Source organism: Phocoena phocoena, chromosome 11, assembly GCF_963924675.1.
Source record: "Phocoena phocoena chromosome 11, mPhoPho1.1, whole genome shotgun sequence".
NCBI lineage: Eukaryota > Metazoa > Chordata > Mammalia > Artiodactyla > Phocoenidae > Phocoena > Phocoena phocoena.
In genome coordinates, this window is record NC_089229.1 from 49896305 (window position 1) to 49913765 (window position 17461).

Consider the following 17461-nt stretch of genomic DNA (forward strand, 5'->3'; position numbering starts at 1 on the left):
TGTTATTATTATAAAGGTTAATTGACTGAAAACAGCCTTACAGGAAACAGGAGCAAAGGCAGTTTTTCATAAGTAAATGAAATATATACTTATAGTTTTCCCTGAAATAAAACAATGGTAGCACATCAAATAATAAAAATATGCATGCCATTTTACGTATCTCAAATGAGTAGTAATGACTACCATGCATTAACTGACTAGACTTTTGAGTCAAAGGATGTTGTGAGGAGGTAAAAGTTACATTAACGGAGGCAGAAGCAAAGAGCCGTCAGAGTGCGGAGGAAACGTCCTTTATTCTGCTCCAGGCGAGGGTCCGCGGTGCATCAAGAAGACATAGGTCTAAGGCTGGGCCTTGTAGGATTTCTAGAATCTGGTGCAAACGTTGGGTTTGAATGTCGGTGGGGATTAGAGAGGCTGAGAATGATGTCTGAAATCTTTTCTAACATCAATATTTTGTGAATCTAAATTCCTAAAAAAAATTTAATTAGATTACCTATCTTTTGTTAACTAAGGTATCTTGGCATTTTTATCATATTAATGCCAAAAAAAAAGATTTATTGAGCATCTACTATCTGCCAGGAGCAATAAGTGCCTATCTCTGTGTGGATGTGTCTCCTTACCCACAGATAAGTATGCCTGAGGAGAGTATAGAAAACATTTACTTGTACACTGAAAGCATTTTACTTCAGGCTCTGATGTGCCCTGTTTGGACCATGAGCTATTGTTTTGCTGTTTATTTTTTTTTTTAACAGTGAAAACAAGTGTTTTCATTACTGAGGTAAATGTACGAACTGGAGTGTTGGTTGAGCTGCTGCAGGGCTTTGGTGACTTTATCTGGAATGACTTAATTCTCGTATACCAACAGACGGTGTTTTCCTTCTAGTAAACCTAAGCGTAGTTACTGGCAGAATAATAATTTAAATGCCTTGCATGTGGTGTGAAGAACTTATTTTTAATCTGAAGCATTCATTTTGGAACTTAGTTTCTCTTAAATTTTACACAAATTCATGAAGAACAAGAAGACAGGAAGGATTAGTATCATACCACTCATATTTCTTAGGATTTACCTGTCTTCGAATATCAACTGCTGAAATAGCTAAGTGTTAAACTTAGTCTTCACACTTCAAAGTATCTTAAACAGGGAGAACAAAGGTGGGGCAGGGGGTAGGTACTACACACATAGGAAGAAGAATCCCAGGGGTAGGGCAGCATTTGCTTGGTTAATTTATAATTTAGCTTGGTGGTTGTCAGAAGGAACAACCCATTGTTCCTTCCAAAAACCTATTGAAAATGTAGAGGGACATTTTGGATTGTCACAACGCTGAGTAAGGCTGGAGGGAAGGGGAGGGTAACCAGCATTTTGTGGATGGCGGCTTGGGGTGCTAGAAGTACTGAAATGAGGGAGAAATGCTGACAAACCGTCCTGCATCTTTACAACATTCAAATATCTATATGAATAAATATTCCTGTAGGTGAAAGCTTATTTATAATTATTTGAGCCTAGAAACTAATACTGTTATATGCAGAGGCATACGTACTGTTATAGAGAGAGGTATACATCTATTTTTTAAAAAGACTTTACTTCTTAGAGCAGTTTTAGGTTCACAGCAAAATTGAGCAGAAGGTACAGAGAGTTCCCATCTACCCTCCTACCCGCCTCGCACGCATAGAATCCCCTTATCAGTGTCCCCCACCAGAGCGCTCCATGTGTTACAATCCATGAACCTGCGCTGACACATCACTATCACCCAGAGCCCATTAGGTTTCCTTCTTGTTGTTGTACATTCTATGAGTTTGGACAGATGCATAATAACATGTACCTAGTATTGTAGTACCACACAGAGTAGTTTCACTGCACTAAAAACCCTATGTGCTCTGCTTGTTCGTCCCTCCCTCCCTCCCAGCTGACTTCTAGCAACCGCTGATCTTTTTACTGTCTCCATAGTTTTGCCTTTTCCAGTATGTCCTATGATTGGAATCATATAGAATGTAGCCTTTTCACGTTGACTTCTTTCCCTTAGTAATATGCATTTAAAGTTCCCTTATGTCTCATCCTGGCTTGATGGCTCATTTTTCTTTGGTGCTGAATAATATTCCATTATCTGATGTATCAGAGCTTATTTCTTCACTCACCTATGGAAGGACAACTGGGTTGCTTCCAAGTTTTGGCAGTTCTGAATAAAGCTGTCATACCCGGGTGCTGATCTTTGTGTGGACATAAGTTTTAAACTCTTTGGAGTAAATACCAAGGAGTGTGATTGATGAATTGTATCGTAAGAGTATGTTCAGTTTTGTAAGAAACTGCTAAACTGTCTTCCAAAGTGGCTGCACCATTTTGCATTCCCACCAGCAATGACTGGGAGTTCCTGTTGCTCCACATCCTCGTAGGCATTTGGTGTTGTCAGTGTTCCAGATTTTGGCCATTCTAATAGGTGTAACGGGTATCTCATTATTGCTTTCATTTGCATTTCCTTGATGCCGTATGATGTGGAACATTTTTTCCTCTGCTTGTTTGTTGTCTGTAAATCTTGCTGAGGTGTCTATTAAAGTCATAGCCCCACTTTTCAATTGGGCAGTTTGTTTTCTTCTTGTTGAGTTTTAAGGGTTCTTTGTATATTTTGGATAATCGTCACTTACGTGATGTGTCTTTTGCAAATAGTCTCTCCCAGTCTGTGATTTGTCTTTTCACTCTTTTGACATGAGATCTTTTTCAGTTTTAGTATATGATGAACATACTAATTTTTACTGTGCTATCTGTGACTCTACCCTTTTAGTTTCTGTAAATTGTATGGAATGGCTTTTGATCATCTCTCAAATTTGAAATTGTTTATTAGAAGTAGGTGCAAGGATCCAGCTTCATCTTCTGGTGTGGTAAGTGTCCTCAGATGACTAATTTAAATATCTATTGTTAAATATATACCTAAATATAGATTATTATTAAGATACTTTATGTTGAAATTACTTATATATGGGTTGCATGATCTATAAATTTCATTTAGACTAATAATAGGGCATATTACAAATCTTTGCTGCAGTAAAGTGGTGTTGGGTCTGACAGGGTCATTTCCAGGGCCCAGAGCGTTTTCCCTGCCTGCTCTGCCATCTTCAGTATGTCCGAGTGTCTCCCCTCAGATCCCAGGGAGTCTGCTGCAGTTTTTGGCATCACATGTAAACACCGTGGCATCTAAAAGGGCCAGATTGATGTAATGTCTCAAAGATTTCTCTAATAGATTCGATGTTCCATACTACTACTCAGAAAATACTCTTAACAACTACTCAATCTAAATCAACACAGAAGGGCCCTACTAATCAAGAGATCTAGGGAAGATCATAAATCGAAGATTTAATCTCAATAGTTGATCTATTCCTCTTTTCCTAAAAGGCAATAGAGAATCTAATTCAGAAGAGTATGGAAACCATGAAAATGCTATTCAGGCAATTATCTACTTCCCAGAAAGAAAAGATTTAGCTGTTTTAAAAAAAAAAAATTTGCTGGCATGTATTTGCTATTCTTGGTTGAAGCACATTTTGTTGACTAATTCAACCTGCTTTATTTCCCCATTTTCCCATGTGAACAAATTTTTTTCTAAGAAAGTTAATTTTATAGTTTAGTGAACATTTAGTTCAACTGAAAACAATTTGTCATAATAATCTTCTTTCTTTACATGAAAATATAAGGGAGCTGAAATTTCTCTTAAATTTAGTGTTTTAGAATTGGCAGGATAATACCTCAACCAAGGTTCACAAGCATAAAAGCCTACAGGGGCCAGGTGGTAACTGGATGAGAGAATTGGGCCCAGGAGAGGGGACTGTGGCTAAGTGGAAAGCACATGTTTATTTATGGTTGACAACCACCACTCAGTTCTAATCCATAGTTGCCATGTTGGAACTTGGCCCAGAGTTGCCAGATCTTTGACTTCACAAGGAAAAAAAATGCTAATGTCTGATTTATTTGTGAAATTCCTGACTTTTAGATATTGGCCCAGTTAAAAAAAAAAAAACAAAACCCTAATGTGAGCCAAACGAAACACAATTGTGGGAGTTGCTTGTTCTGTCAACTGCCATTTGCAGCCTCTAAGCCATCCCATCTGTTTAGACTGTAGGGTACAGTCACTGGGGAATAGCACCACTTAACCAGTGTTTGCGTTATGGGGTGAAAGGGTGACTCTACAGAAACCGTAGCGTACTTAACTTGAATGGATTTGAACTTCACTAATTTATCAACTCTTGTGACGTATTAGTTAATTATTGCAGTGCCTCAGTTCTTATAGATTTTAGGTTGCTAAATATGGAGTATTCAGGATAGAACATGGGAAAAATTCTGGGCCCAGGATGATGGGTTAAAGAATCCTGTCCTCATGCACACCCCTCAGGCAGGGTAGCAAGTGTTTTGCCTTCTGTCTTTTGGATTGTGACACAGACACAATGCTCCTTTCTCCTCGCATCATACACTGCCACCTTTCTTCATTCTCTGTGACCCAGGTAGACTCCTCTAAATACCCGATTCCCTATTCCTGCTTCCCAAGCATCTATGATTGTTTCAACAGGGCTGTCACCTCCTCTCCCATACCTCCTCAAATATATGGCTGAACTCAAAACTTTTCCCTAGCACCACCAAATCTCATCTTGTATAATAATCATGTCATTATAATGACATACCAAAATGTTAACCTTTTGAATAAAATCCTACGAAACTAGGAAAATAACAGGAAGGTGCTTAAGCATAATTTCTGTGTATTTATGAGAACAGTTTCGTATGTAGATAATTTTACTTTGCATTGTTTCTTGTTAAAAAATAAACAGTTGCTTATCACCGCTTGGGAAACTCTCAGCCTCTTGAAATACTAAAATTAAAAATCAGTAAACTGTAATGAAATGTTTTAAGGTTGGTCTCTGGGAAAAGGATCTTCTGTTAAAGCACCATCTGGGGCTTCCCTAGTGGCGCAGTGGTTGAGAGTCCGCCTGCCGATGTAGGCGACACGGGTTCGTGCCCCGGTCTGGGAAGATCCCACATGCCGTGGAGCGGCTGGGCCCGTGAGCCATGGCCGCTGAGCCTGCGCGTCTGGAGCCTGTGCTCTGCAACGGGAGAGGCCACAACAGTGAGAGGCCCGCGTACCGCAAAAAAAAAAAAAAAAGCATCATCTGTTCTCTACAGTCAAACCTTTCAGGTTGAACTGGGAACTAATAACTATAAAACTTAAATAATGTGGACTCCACAAATTTAGGAGTTATAATAAATCAGGGATAGTTGGGTAAAATTTGTTGCCTGCATAATTTCTGGGGGACCAGGTGTATTTTTTTTTTTTTTTTTGCCGTATGCGGGCCTCTCACTGTTGTGGCCTCTCCCGTTGCGGAGCAACAGGCTCCGGACGCGCAGGCTCAGCAGCCATGGCTCACAGGCCCAGCCGCTCCTTGGCATGTGGGATCTTCCCGGACCGGGGCACGAACCCGTGTCCCCTGCATCGGCAGGCGGACTCTCAACCACTGCGCCACCAGGGAAACCCGGACCAGGTGTATTTGACAGATTAATCATGTGACCCAGGATATATGTTTAGCCCAATTGAAAATGAAAGTCTGCAACTATTTTCAAACTCCATTTCAATAGCAAACGACGTACATAGAAAAAATTGATTCACTGAATGCAAATAAGAGACAATCTCTGAATTTGTATGAAAAAATACCCTGGTACTAGGTAATACTTGGCAGTGTTACCTTCATGATCTTGGATAAACCAGTAAAACACCTTTGAACCTTCTTTCCTCATCCATAGGGATATCACCTCATTATAAAGGTCGTTGTTAGGATTAAATGAAATAAAAGGTTATGTATTATTATTATCATTTATTTAGTGACTTATTCAAGATCCAGACTCCAGATCTTCACATTTTTAGTTCACTGTTTTTAAACTGTTCTAGTTTATTTTTTGAGAATAATAAATGATTTAAAACCTACAGACAAGTGATTTTTTTGTTTAAAGATGTTCGTAAAACGTTTTATGGTATCTTTTTGTCAGCATCATTAAGTTTGTGTTTCTCTTCATGGGCTCACTCATAAGGCATAAAGAAGGGAAATCTCTAGGAAAAGGGAAATTCATGTAATCATTGAGCATAACTGTAAATCTAACTTTGCATATTTCAGAGATGAACTGTTCTTGATTGATGAACTTTTACCTCTTTGAGTATATGTCTCCCTGCTCCATCATTAGCAGTTAATATGTGAAGATAGAGAACTGTCAAAAGCTAGAGGAGAGACAGATTGCCTGTGAATCTAAGAACAGATAAGGCAAAGTGCAATCACTTGCCTCTGGGATGTTCCTACAAACTTGATATTGCATAGATATTGAACAACCTTTATACAGTAAGAAGCTTTTTTAAAAGTTACATTTCTGGGAATATGGAGCTTCTGCAGAATATTATTAGTTTAGTAGGTAATATGTTAACATGTTTGATTCATTATATTGTAAACAAATCGAATTTTTCCTGGTGTTAAAAGTTTGCATTCATTGGAAGATCTGAAAAAGAAACTGGAGAGAAAAAGATCATCCATGATTAACGCTGACCTGTCTAGACTTTAGTGTACCTCTTTCGTCTAGTCTGAAGTGTTTCTGATTGTCATACTTTAAAAAAAAAAAAAAAAAAAAGCTTGTGATTATAGAGACAAAGGACGAACTGGGTGTGAGCATTTTTCAGAACTTCTCTCCCTCCTTACATCTTCATCAAGAACTAAAATTTATTTACTATTTAGCCCATTTGTTTTCATATTTTTTAAAAAAGTGTAACAACTCAGCTAGATTTATATTTGAGTTCAGTGTAAGCAGAAATTGGATTTTTTAATATTTCTTTCCCCCAAACCATGCAGTTTCCTTTATTTGCTGATTATGGTATGCTGTTACTAAGCCTATGAGAAACCTCTCTGTGAAGCGCATTTTAATATTTAGATCAAACAGCAATTGGAATACATTAATGCCCAGTGGGTAAATGTGTCATTTGAAAGCAGCTGCTGAGCCTTCTCCCTGCTGCTCCAATTAACACATACTGCACACTTTTGTCAGCAAGAGGCAGTGCATATGGATGAAACCACTTTGCAGCTCATTAATATGATATGCAGGAGTGAGCAAAGGATTAATCAATCTGCCCATTGCAAACAATACCTTGCCAAGACCCTTCCCAAGTACATGCTTTGCCCTAAAGGGTGCTAGGCTCTAGGGGGTGGGATTAGCAGGTAAGAAAACGTCCCTTGGGTCTCTAGCTTTGGTTCAGTCCATTGACTAACAAGTTTCCCCGCCCCTCTCTTCTCCTTCATCCCCCGCCCCTGATGATGGAGACATTGGATAGTGAAATTCTAGTGCTGGGACTCCTCGCGTCTCTGCGGAATCTCTCGTTGAACTTTTTTTTGTTTTGTTTCAAAGCAATTTGAAGTACAAAGCTTTGCTGTTGATTTTTTCTCTTAGTCTTTCAGTAGCATTTCACTTCCTCTCTTCCTTTTTAAAAAAGATTCTTTCTAAATTGAACACTTGACATTTTACCGAGCAAAGTAAGAAATCTTGTAAACCTAATCGTTATTTTTTCCTCTCCCCTGGCTAAAATCTCTGCGTTGGTGGTAGCACGGAGGCAGATGGAAGGGTAGCGCGTCCCCCAGCCCAGGGTTTCATTCATGCTCCGCTGGCTCCCCAGGCAGCTGGGCTGGTGGTACACTCTGGTGCTGGCTGAGCCAGGCTGTGTGGTGAGGGAGAGATGGACCGCTTCCTGGGTTTTGTCAAGCAGATAAGAAGATCTAGGAGAAGAAAGGGAAAAAAGTACCGACCAGAAGAGGATTACCACGAGGGCTATGAGGATGTCTATTATTACGCCTCAGAGCATTTTCGAAGTAAGCGCTACCCTCCACCCTCCTTCTCGCATGCTGGGGCTAACAATAAACCTTGTGTGGAGCTTTAATCTTAAATGCAAAAGGTTTTCCAGATGGTGTTCTCTGGGAGCTGTCTGTAAGTACTGAAGTGCTACATTTTGCTTGATTTGTTGCAAGAATAGCTATCAGATAGCATCTAGACAGTATAAACTGTCCAGATCTATACACATGGTTAATGTTTTCAGTGCAATTAATTGATTATGTTAGCATTTTAATGAGCCACTCAAAAAAGTATCTTGCAAGCCCATGTAGTAGGTGGTTAGAATACATTCGGTTTTAATTGTTGCTCTTAGATAACTGTTTTTTCTTTTTGATTAGGAGAGTAGTTTATTTGGAAGAAATAATTGTTCAAGTTGATGCTGATAATTACTGTTCCTTATGCAGACTTCTAGACAGTTATCTATGATTAATCCGAGGTGTTTGTACAAGGAAGTTCAAATGCTTTTCTCTAATGCATGTTCATAATTTTATTACTAAGTTAAGGGAACTCTTATATGTCAACTAGAAGCAGTGATACCTTAAGAAAAAAAGAATATATCTATATTAAGATATTTGTAAATGAGCTTCTAAATAGCAGAGAACTAGAATTTTTCTTGTGCTTATCATTGCTTTAAGTTCCTGGTGAGGTTTAGACTTGTCCTAATAGATTTAAAATGCCTAGAAACACCCAAGGGTGCAGAGAGAAAGCAGCTGCATAGTTTATGAGGTGTCCTAAATGGAGGATACTGGCAGTTATGCATGCTCCACATTTACAAAATTATTTTTATCTTCTTGAATAAGGATCTTTATAAACTAATATATCCTGGTCTTTTGATGTTTAACCATGAATATGTACCATTTACAACTTGTGAGTGTAGACTGATAAATAATTTAGATTCCATTTCCGTGGTATTGGAATCCATGAGAATTAGTTCTAAATGCCAGAAATTCTGTTGCGATTGATGAAAGTTGAGGGTTGAAAATTCACGTGGTGGCAATAACAAAATAATGAAAGATTATAATTCTTTGACATTTGCTTGAATAATATGGCTGTGTTGCTTTTACAGAGTAATTCCTGAGCTTTAGAGATGTTTCTCTTTCATCATGCTTTTACATGAATCATGCTTTCACATGAGTAATCTGTTCTATTGTAGTGACGATCTGTGTTTCCTGAACTTAGTTTCCATTGAATTTAATTAAGATTTGTGTCACATCAAAAAATACTGTCAGTTTGCATGCATAATTCTGAAAACTTGGAGACTGAAAAGAAAAAAGGAGCTTAGGAACTTTTAGTTACTTTGGTGTTCCTTGTACATATTTCTTACAACCAATATATACTGAGTCAAATTCACACCTTCTTGGGTTTGTATTGGATGTGTTTGTGCAGATAGAAGCAAACAATCTCAAATTCCAGCATCCTACTAGTTTTGGTAAGAATTTAAAAACAACAAAAGTACTTTATAAGTTGACAAAATGTGCCCACAAGGAGAAATATTTATGGAGATATCTAAGAAGTAGCCCTAAACTAGGGTTAGGAGAATTACATATCAAAGACAGTAGTCTTCATACATTAAATGCAGTAACTTAAAGAGAATCATGTTTTATCTGATTTGTCAAGATCATGCTAAGGATAAGATACTGAACATCAAAAGTCATTTGCTTTAGATGCAGAATGGACATGTTTTCCCCGATGATTTATCAGAAAGTACCCGTTATGTAACATATAACTTTTGGAGTTAGATGCATATCGAATCTCCAACTTCAAACTGCTACATAATAAACAGAAGGTGTCACAATGGGCTCTGACACTTGGGATTTGACATTTCATCAAATGTCAAATTGCCAGGGCTTTTAAAGAAGCCACGTCATACAACATAATGACCTCCCAGTGCATCTTTTGGCTTCCGTTTCAGGTCCTGTCTGAATGGGGTAGGAGAGACATCCCCTTATAATTTACAGGTGTAAAATAGCTGTATTTTACAGCTGAAAAATAGTAAGGGTGAGACTCATCCTTAAGATGACCAATCCTCAAAGAGTTAACATGGTTGAATTTAATTACATATACAAGGTATCTATTCTAATTAGTCTTTGGCATGATTTGGAAGTTTTATGCCCTGCATTTCCCTAGATGGCTTAGAAAGATTACACTGAGACTCAAAACTCGGTGAAATTTACCGATGACATTCACATCTTAGTTAATGGTGCTATTGATAAACCAGAAGTGTCATTATTATTTTTCTCCCTGTGGTGTTCCTTTCTTGAAAGAAACTTACCTCTCTGTTTTGTCCATTTATCTGATGGTTCAGATTACCACAAGGACGTTATACCTATAATAATGAACGACTGAGCTTAGAAAGACCTTCCCAGAAAGGTCCCCAATAAGTCTGCCCCTCCTTTAGTACATTCTCGAGTGTTTGCTGTTGTTTAATTTTATCCTAGATAACGTCTCTTCTATTGTAAGGGTTCTGGTTTCAAATTTTACCATCTTTTCTTCATCTGAAATACAGCGCAGCTTATAATTTCATGAAGTGCCAAAACCTGAATGAAAATATCAGTAGGGTCTGATAGTATGAAAGAGAAGTTATCCTAAAAATGGATAATTTTTCTGTAACTCCATCAAAACTGACTTTGAGCAGTGATCATGGTGATAGACTGATTTTAAATCTTCCCTGATTTTATGTTGACTTAATGAATGTCACTGTGCATGGGATGACTGTCTTTGGTTTTTTTAAATCTCCTTTCGTCATTCATCTATCCTTTCATAATTCTAGAGTTAGGGTTTAAATAAACTAAACAATTGTTTTGGGAAAATCACCACACTTTTCTGGGGTTTTGTGTCCTAAAATGTGATAGGAGGGATATTTGTTTCTTCAGATTTTTCAAGTTCTAAGACTCTATGATTTTAAACTTTGTTTTACTTTCTAAAGCAATTCAGGTAAAGGTATTGGCTGAAGGAATTTAACCGGGATTTAAACTAAAAAATTCACCTGTGTTATGGGGAATTGGTTTTTCTGGCAGGAATCATTGGTAGGACCATTCCTGTTCCTTTAAGTTAGTAATCTATCATTGAATATGCAGGAGTTTTGGAGAATGTTTATAAACCTATGAAATTCTGAACATGTTGCTAAGTCCTATACCTCATCTTTTATGTAATCTTATCTGCCCCAAATCACCATTTACTCTGAAATTCTCACATGGATGATTCATTTGGTATTTTTACTTAAGAAAACCTGGCACTGATTACAGAACTGATTTATAAACCTTACTGCAACAAAAAGCTAAAAAAAAAAAGGGTACTGAAATTCAGTTTTATGGTATTTGTTGCTTTTATTTGTTGTTCCTTAAATACTGGGTTATAAAAATGCCTTTTTTTTTTTTTTTTTTTTTTTTTTTTGGTACGCGGGCCTCTCAGTGCTGTGGCCTTTCCCCTTGCGGAGCACAGGCTCCGGACGTGCAGGCTCAGCGGACATGGCTCACGGGCCCAGCCGTTCCACGGCATGTGGGATCTTCCCGGACCGGGGCACGAACCCGTGTCCCCTGCATCGGCAGGCGGACTCTCAACCACTGCGCCACCAGGGAAGCCCTAAAAATGCCTTTTTAAAGACTGGCAGATCATACTTTGATTAGTCTGTTCATAAAAAATTAAATCCTCTGATCCTGATTTTTTTTTTTTTTTTTTTTTGCGGTACGCGGGCCTCTCACTGTTGTGGCCTCTCCCGTTGCGGAGCACAGGCTCCGGACGCGCAGGCTCAGCAGCCATGGCTCACGGGCCCACCCGCTCCGCGGCATGCGGGATCCTCCCACACCGGGGCACGAACCCGTGTCCCCTGCATCGGCAGGCGGACTCTAAACCACTGCGCCACCAGGGAAGCCCTCTGATCCTGTTTTCAGTGTATATTTTTATTTAATCACATAGGATAATATTCAAGTTCTAAGACAGATAATGTGCATTTTATAAGTATTCTCTTAGCTCTGTTCGTATCCATGATAGAAATCCTGACCTGCCTGAGTCCAGGCAGGGTATGGTTATTGAATGACTTGAAAAGGAGGAGTTTGTTTATCTCTTACTAATGTGAAAGTATGTGAACCACTTTCACTTATGGCCCTGGCACCTTTTTGCACATGTGTAATGGCTTTGAATTAGGCATGGAGTTCCTCCAAGGTAGCCACTCTTTTCTGCTTTCATCCTGACTCACTTAGGCAGGTGTGAGCTGTGTGGTGAAGCTACTCAGGGCAGTCCTCAGCGACCCATTCACCTTTCCCACTGAGGTCCTTTCAGGAAAACCAGAGAAAGGGGGGAACAGGAATATGGTTTAGGTCTTTTGAAAATAGGCCATTTGTATTTACAATTTTTTTTTGTTCTTTTGTTGTTCTTTGCCTATTCTAATAGGTATTGAGCAACAATGGTGATGTGTGTGCATACAATCATTGTTAGCTAAGTTACTTTATTAAACAATGTCTGCATCTAAAGTCCCTAGTTAGCCAATTCAGGCTTTAAATTGCCTGAGATGTTCAAAATGCATTTTAAGAGGGCTGCTCACTTTCTTTTATTTCATTGAAAGATGTCCTACACTGTTCTTAGAGGAAAAACAATTTTGGTAGTGGGTGTTTTCAGTTTGAGAATTTTTAGGAATTGTTGTGGGTAATTAGTTCAAGTAATTTCTTCTCACTAGTTTCCTTTACAAGTTTGTTTGTTTGTAAATTCATGTAACCACATCCTCTCTGCTTCCTGGAATTGACATCAAATTGGGATTATGTCTCTTCATAAGCGTGCCATAAGGAGAGAGTGAGAACTTTCACCTACACTTTGGAAAGATGGCTGGTCCCTGCTCCTCTGTGTGCAAAAGCTGAACACAGCCATCACAGGGTGGGGGAGTGAGGGAGAGGAAGGGAGGAAGGCAAGAAGAGAAGGCAGCACATTTCATAGGTCATCCTTACCTATCTGAGGTTTCCAAGCATAAAAGCCATTTATTTCTATGTTAAAAACAGTGATCATCGAAGTGGCAGGTCTTGGATGTGAGATACTGAATGATTCAAACCTTAGCTGTACTTAGTTTGATTCACAGAATCCCAAATGAGAGACATCGGTTATATAGAAATAGGGCAAACTTGCTTGTTTTATGACTACACGGCTTATTTTTCTTTCCTAAGAATTGCTTTCCATCTCTAGTATAATGGTTTGGTTGAAAATTGATTGGCTACCATGTTACATTTGCCTGGGTGTTTTGTGTCATCAATTTCATTATCTCAAACTGTACTTTTTTCCCACATGGAATAGTGTAAAGGAATATTAAAGTTGAAAGGGACCTTAGAGTCCGTTTGTCCAATCTGAGTCTTTTTTTAGATGAATAAAGTAGGATACAAACAAGGTAAGTGGCTGATGCAAGCCCCCACTGATCCTCAAGGCGGACCTGATAGAGTCTGGTCCTCCATCCTTTATTCCACACTCATCTTTTAGTTCTCCGATGACTTCCGATATTTAAGGGCTCGGATCCATCTACAAATGAATTAGAATTTTAATTTCCCTTGTTGGTGGCTTTATTCTTTTGAGCAGTGGGTCCTCTTATCTTAAACTAAACTCTTGAACAAAAACTAACTCCTAATATAATATTGAAGGTGAAATTAACTTGGTGTCTTATTTATAGATGATGCTAGTAACAGTGATTGTCACTGACTCAAAAACCAGCCAACAATATTTTTTGTATCACCTCCCATTTGCTCTGTGGTTTGCATATACAGCCACTTCTGCCAATGAATATCCCTTCAAGAGACTTAAAGTGGCATAAGTCTATCAGGAATATTAGAATTAGGAGGATCCTTGGAGTTCAGTTAGGGAACCCTGCTGTTTCATATAGGAAGTTCTTTCTCAGCATCCATGCTATATGGACCTCCAGCTTTTATTTATATCCTTCCAGTATGAACACATTCATTTCCAGACCACACAAGTCATTGAATAAGCCTAAGTCTCTTTTAAACAAACTCTAAATTTTATGTTAAGTTGTTTGCATATTCCAACAAATACAGTAATAAGCTCAAAATTTTATCTTGACCCAGATAAACATAGACTCTGTTATATTTAATGTGCATTAAGATTTCACGCCTCCCCTCTCTTCACATTATTCTTTTACCGACATAACATATGGTATGTGGAGGTGAGTAATTCCTTCAATGCTATTTTTGTTTTAACTACACAAACCCAGAAGAGCTCTGCATTGTACCTACATCCATTTGGTAATTTTTCTTTTTAAAATTTCTTAAAGGTCACCAAATCTCCCATTTATTTAATGAGAAATACATACTGTGCTTTGTGTTTGCATGATGTAGTGGACATCTATTTGTCTGCCTTGAAAATCTTTTTTCCCCCTGGGAGGAACAATTCTCATATTTAAAATATTCCTGTTTCTATTCCAATTTGGTCATTATTGATTAATCAAAACCGACATAATTAAATTATACCATTGCCTCGGCTATGGTGATTGGTCTGGCAATGGACACATAAACCAAGCTGTGTCAATGAGAGCGCTCCTCTGGGAGCTTGCAAATTAAACTCAGTGCCCTTTATCACATGGAAAAAAACAGTCTGGAAAAGGAGAGAATCAAGTCAATATGTAAAAGAGATGAGAATAAAAGATCAAGAGACCTCTCACAGTTTTTTTTTTTTTAAAGGTTAGCTTTTTTTTTTTTTAATATTTTATTGATTGATTGATTGATGCCGGGTCTTAGTTGTGGCAGGCGGGCTCCTTAGTTACAGACTGTGGGATCTTCATTGTGGCATGTGGGATCTTTTTAGTTGTGGCATGCAAACTCTTAGCTGCAGCATGTGGGATGTAGTTCCCTGACCAAGGATCGAACCCGGGCCCTCTGCATTGGGCGTGTGGAGTCTTAACCTCTGTGCCACCGGGGAAGTCCCCCCCTCACAGCTTTGTAGTCACCAGTCCAGACGTTGGGGTCTCTAGGGCTGCCCACATTGAATTTCACATAGCTAGAAAGGACCAGAACCAAAACTGGAACTCAGATCAGGTCGTTTCTAATTTGATCGTGTGGGTAGTTTTTTTTTTTTTTTTTTTTGTGGTACACGGGCCTCTCTCGTTGTGGAGCACAGGCTCCGGACGCGCAGGCTCAGCGGCCATGGCTCACGGGCCCAGCCGCTCCGCGGCATGTGGGAATCCTCCCGGACCGGGGCACGAACCCGTGTCCCCTGCATTGGCAGGCGAACTCTCAACCACTGCGCCACCAGGGAAGCCCGGTAGTTTTTTAAATTTGGAAAATATTATTGTTTGGTATTCTCATCGATAGAGATAAGTGCCAGAGGTAGAAACTAGATTCTTTCAATTAAACTTCCTACCCTCCAAAAGAGTAATTTTCTTAATGGGATTAAGGAACTCTGTGACTTTAGAGGAATCATGTGGATCTTTATGCTTCTTCAGTTTCTTATTTGTAAAGTGAGGGTACTCCATCCCAGTGCAGAGGACCAGAGACCTCAGAGAGGTCTCCATTGACAGGTTTCCATTGACAGGTCTCCATTGACAGAGGTCTCCATCTAGACCTCCATTGACAGATCTAGATACAGTATTTAGAGCTGTGTCTCTCAGGGCATCACGCAGCCAAAGCAGCTGGAGGAGGGAGATGGCCAGTAGACAGATCTGAGCAGAAGACATGACTTCACCTAGCAACATACTGCTGTGCATTTAACATTCTCTGCCCTCACTTTCTGTTCAGAGTTAAATCTTGTTTGAGAGGGGGCCACACAACTTCCCTATCCACATCTCACTGGAGTTCTGCTGCCAGTATCTATAGATGTATAAAAGAGGGTTTGGATACACACAAGACAATTCTTTCTCATCAGTATATGCCCTAAAACTAGGTGCTGTAGAATACCAAGTACAGGACAGTGAGTCTCCCGAGAGGACACGCGTGTGTGTGTACGTGCGCGTGCGTGTGTGCGTGTGCATTTGTGTGCATGAGAGAGAGAGAGAGTGCACAACGCCCAACTCACACACGGGACTTATATAGATATTTGTGAGGTCAAAAACAACACCCTTTCTTAACCCTAAGGCAATACCTATTTGTCCAGGCAGGCTGTGTCCTGCTGGTTAAGGATGTGGGACCTGGGTGAGACTACCTGAGTTGGAATCATTGATAAGTGAACTTGGCAAGTAAATCTGTCTGTGCCTCAGTTTCCTCATCTGTGAAATGGGGTCAATAACGACTCATCTCTTAGTGTGGGTTATGGTGAATTGAATGACATAATACAGCCCTAAGTGCTTGACACATAGTGAGCACTTAGTAAATGTTAATAGAAGAAAGCCTTATTCATAAAGGCATTAAGTAAAGCACAATGGATAGTTATGCATGGCAGGCTAAGGAGCTTACATTCATCGTGCAGGCACTGGGGCACTGTTGTAGGTTTTCAAGTAGAGGTAGAGCCAGCAAAGAGCTGTACTTTAGGGAGATTAGTATGGTATTAGTGTATAAAAGGGATTAGAGGTAGAGACGTAAATCAAAGGGCAGATACGGCAGTTGTGGGAAAACATAGGTATGAACAGAAAAAAGTATATTCGACACACTGTGTTGCCAGGAAGATGTCCAAGGAGAACTGGAAGGAGGCAGCTTGAAATATGGAAGTTGGAATTGTGGAAAGTGGGTAGGATCCAAGAGATTTGCAAGATGTGTATATACATTTGATGGATGAATCGTGGGACTAGATGACCTTGGTAAGAAAGAGTGGTCTTTTGACTCTGTCTTATGCTGACTATTCTTGGGACCAAATGAGGAAAATTGGTTAAACATACAATTCTAATGATGTAAGAGAGAGTGTCAACAGATAGAGGAAGCAATGCTGTGGATACCTTAATGAGGGAATTCGTAATGAGTACTGAATGGATTGCCCATTTGATTAATTTCTTATAATGCTGATATAAAAGATTAATTGCAAGTTGATTATGCAAAGGGAAATGCAACTCAAAATAGGTGTTAGGATTCAAAAGTTGGATTTTTATTAGGTTGTGGTGTCCTGGAGAGAAAGCAACTTCTAAATGAGTTTAGAAAGGGGGGGGCTAGTATGTGCTGCAACATGGAAGAACCTCAAAACATGCTAAATGAAAAAGCTAGACTCAAAAGACCATGTACTGATGCAGACGGGCACAAGGTTTCCTGATGGGGTGATAGAAATGTTTTAAAAATTAGACTGTGATAATGGTTGCACAGTTCTGTAAAGTTACTTAGAAATCATTAAATCGATTTTTAAAAAGATAGAGTGGTAGGCACTCAAATGAATATATGTAAGGTTTTTGTTTTTGTTTTAGCAGCTCCCAAATGAGCAATCAGAGTTTATTTTCCACTATGGAATGTCCTAGGCATTAGCTCAATCAAGAAGTGTTTGTTAAGTCCCAACTCAGAAAACAAGCAAATCAAATATGGAATACAGAATGATTCACCATGAGGCCAGAGGGAAACACTCCCAGTGGTATTTTAGAATATATAACAGAATTGATTATGTGCCTTTTTTATTTGAAGTGTTAGAATTCCACTCCGATATCTCATCAACTGTTACATAAGCTTAGAGCCAAGAAGCTTT

General features: G+C 39.1%; 1 protein-coding gene across 3 annotated transcripts in view; it reads left to right on the forward strand.

Moving 5' to 3' along the window:
* The first annotated feature begins 7733 nt into the window (after nucleotides 1-7733).
* The window catches only part of GRIP1 (glutamate receptor interacting protein 1), a 438413-nt gene continuing 428685 nt past the window's right edge, over nucleotides 7734-17461 (forward strand). For all 3 annotated transcript variants that reach the window (XM_065888290.1, XM_065888291.1, XM_065888292.1), the window contains exon 1: nucleotides 7734-7866. In XM_065888290.1, coding sequence (XP_065744362.1) covers nucleotides 7734-7866 — 133 coding nt within the window. The remainder of the gene's footprint in view (nucleotides 7867-17461) is intronic.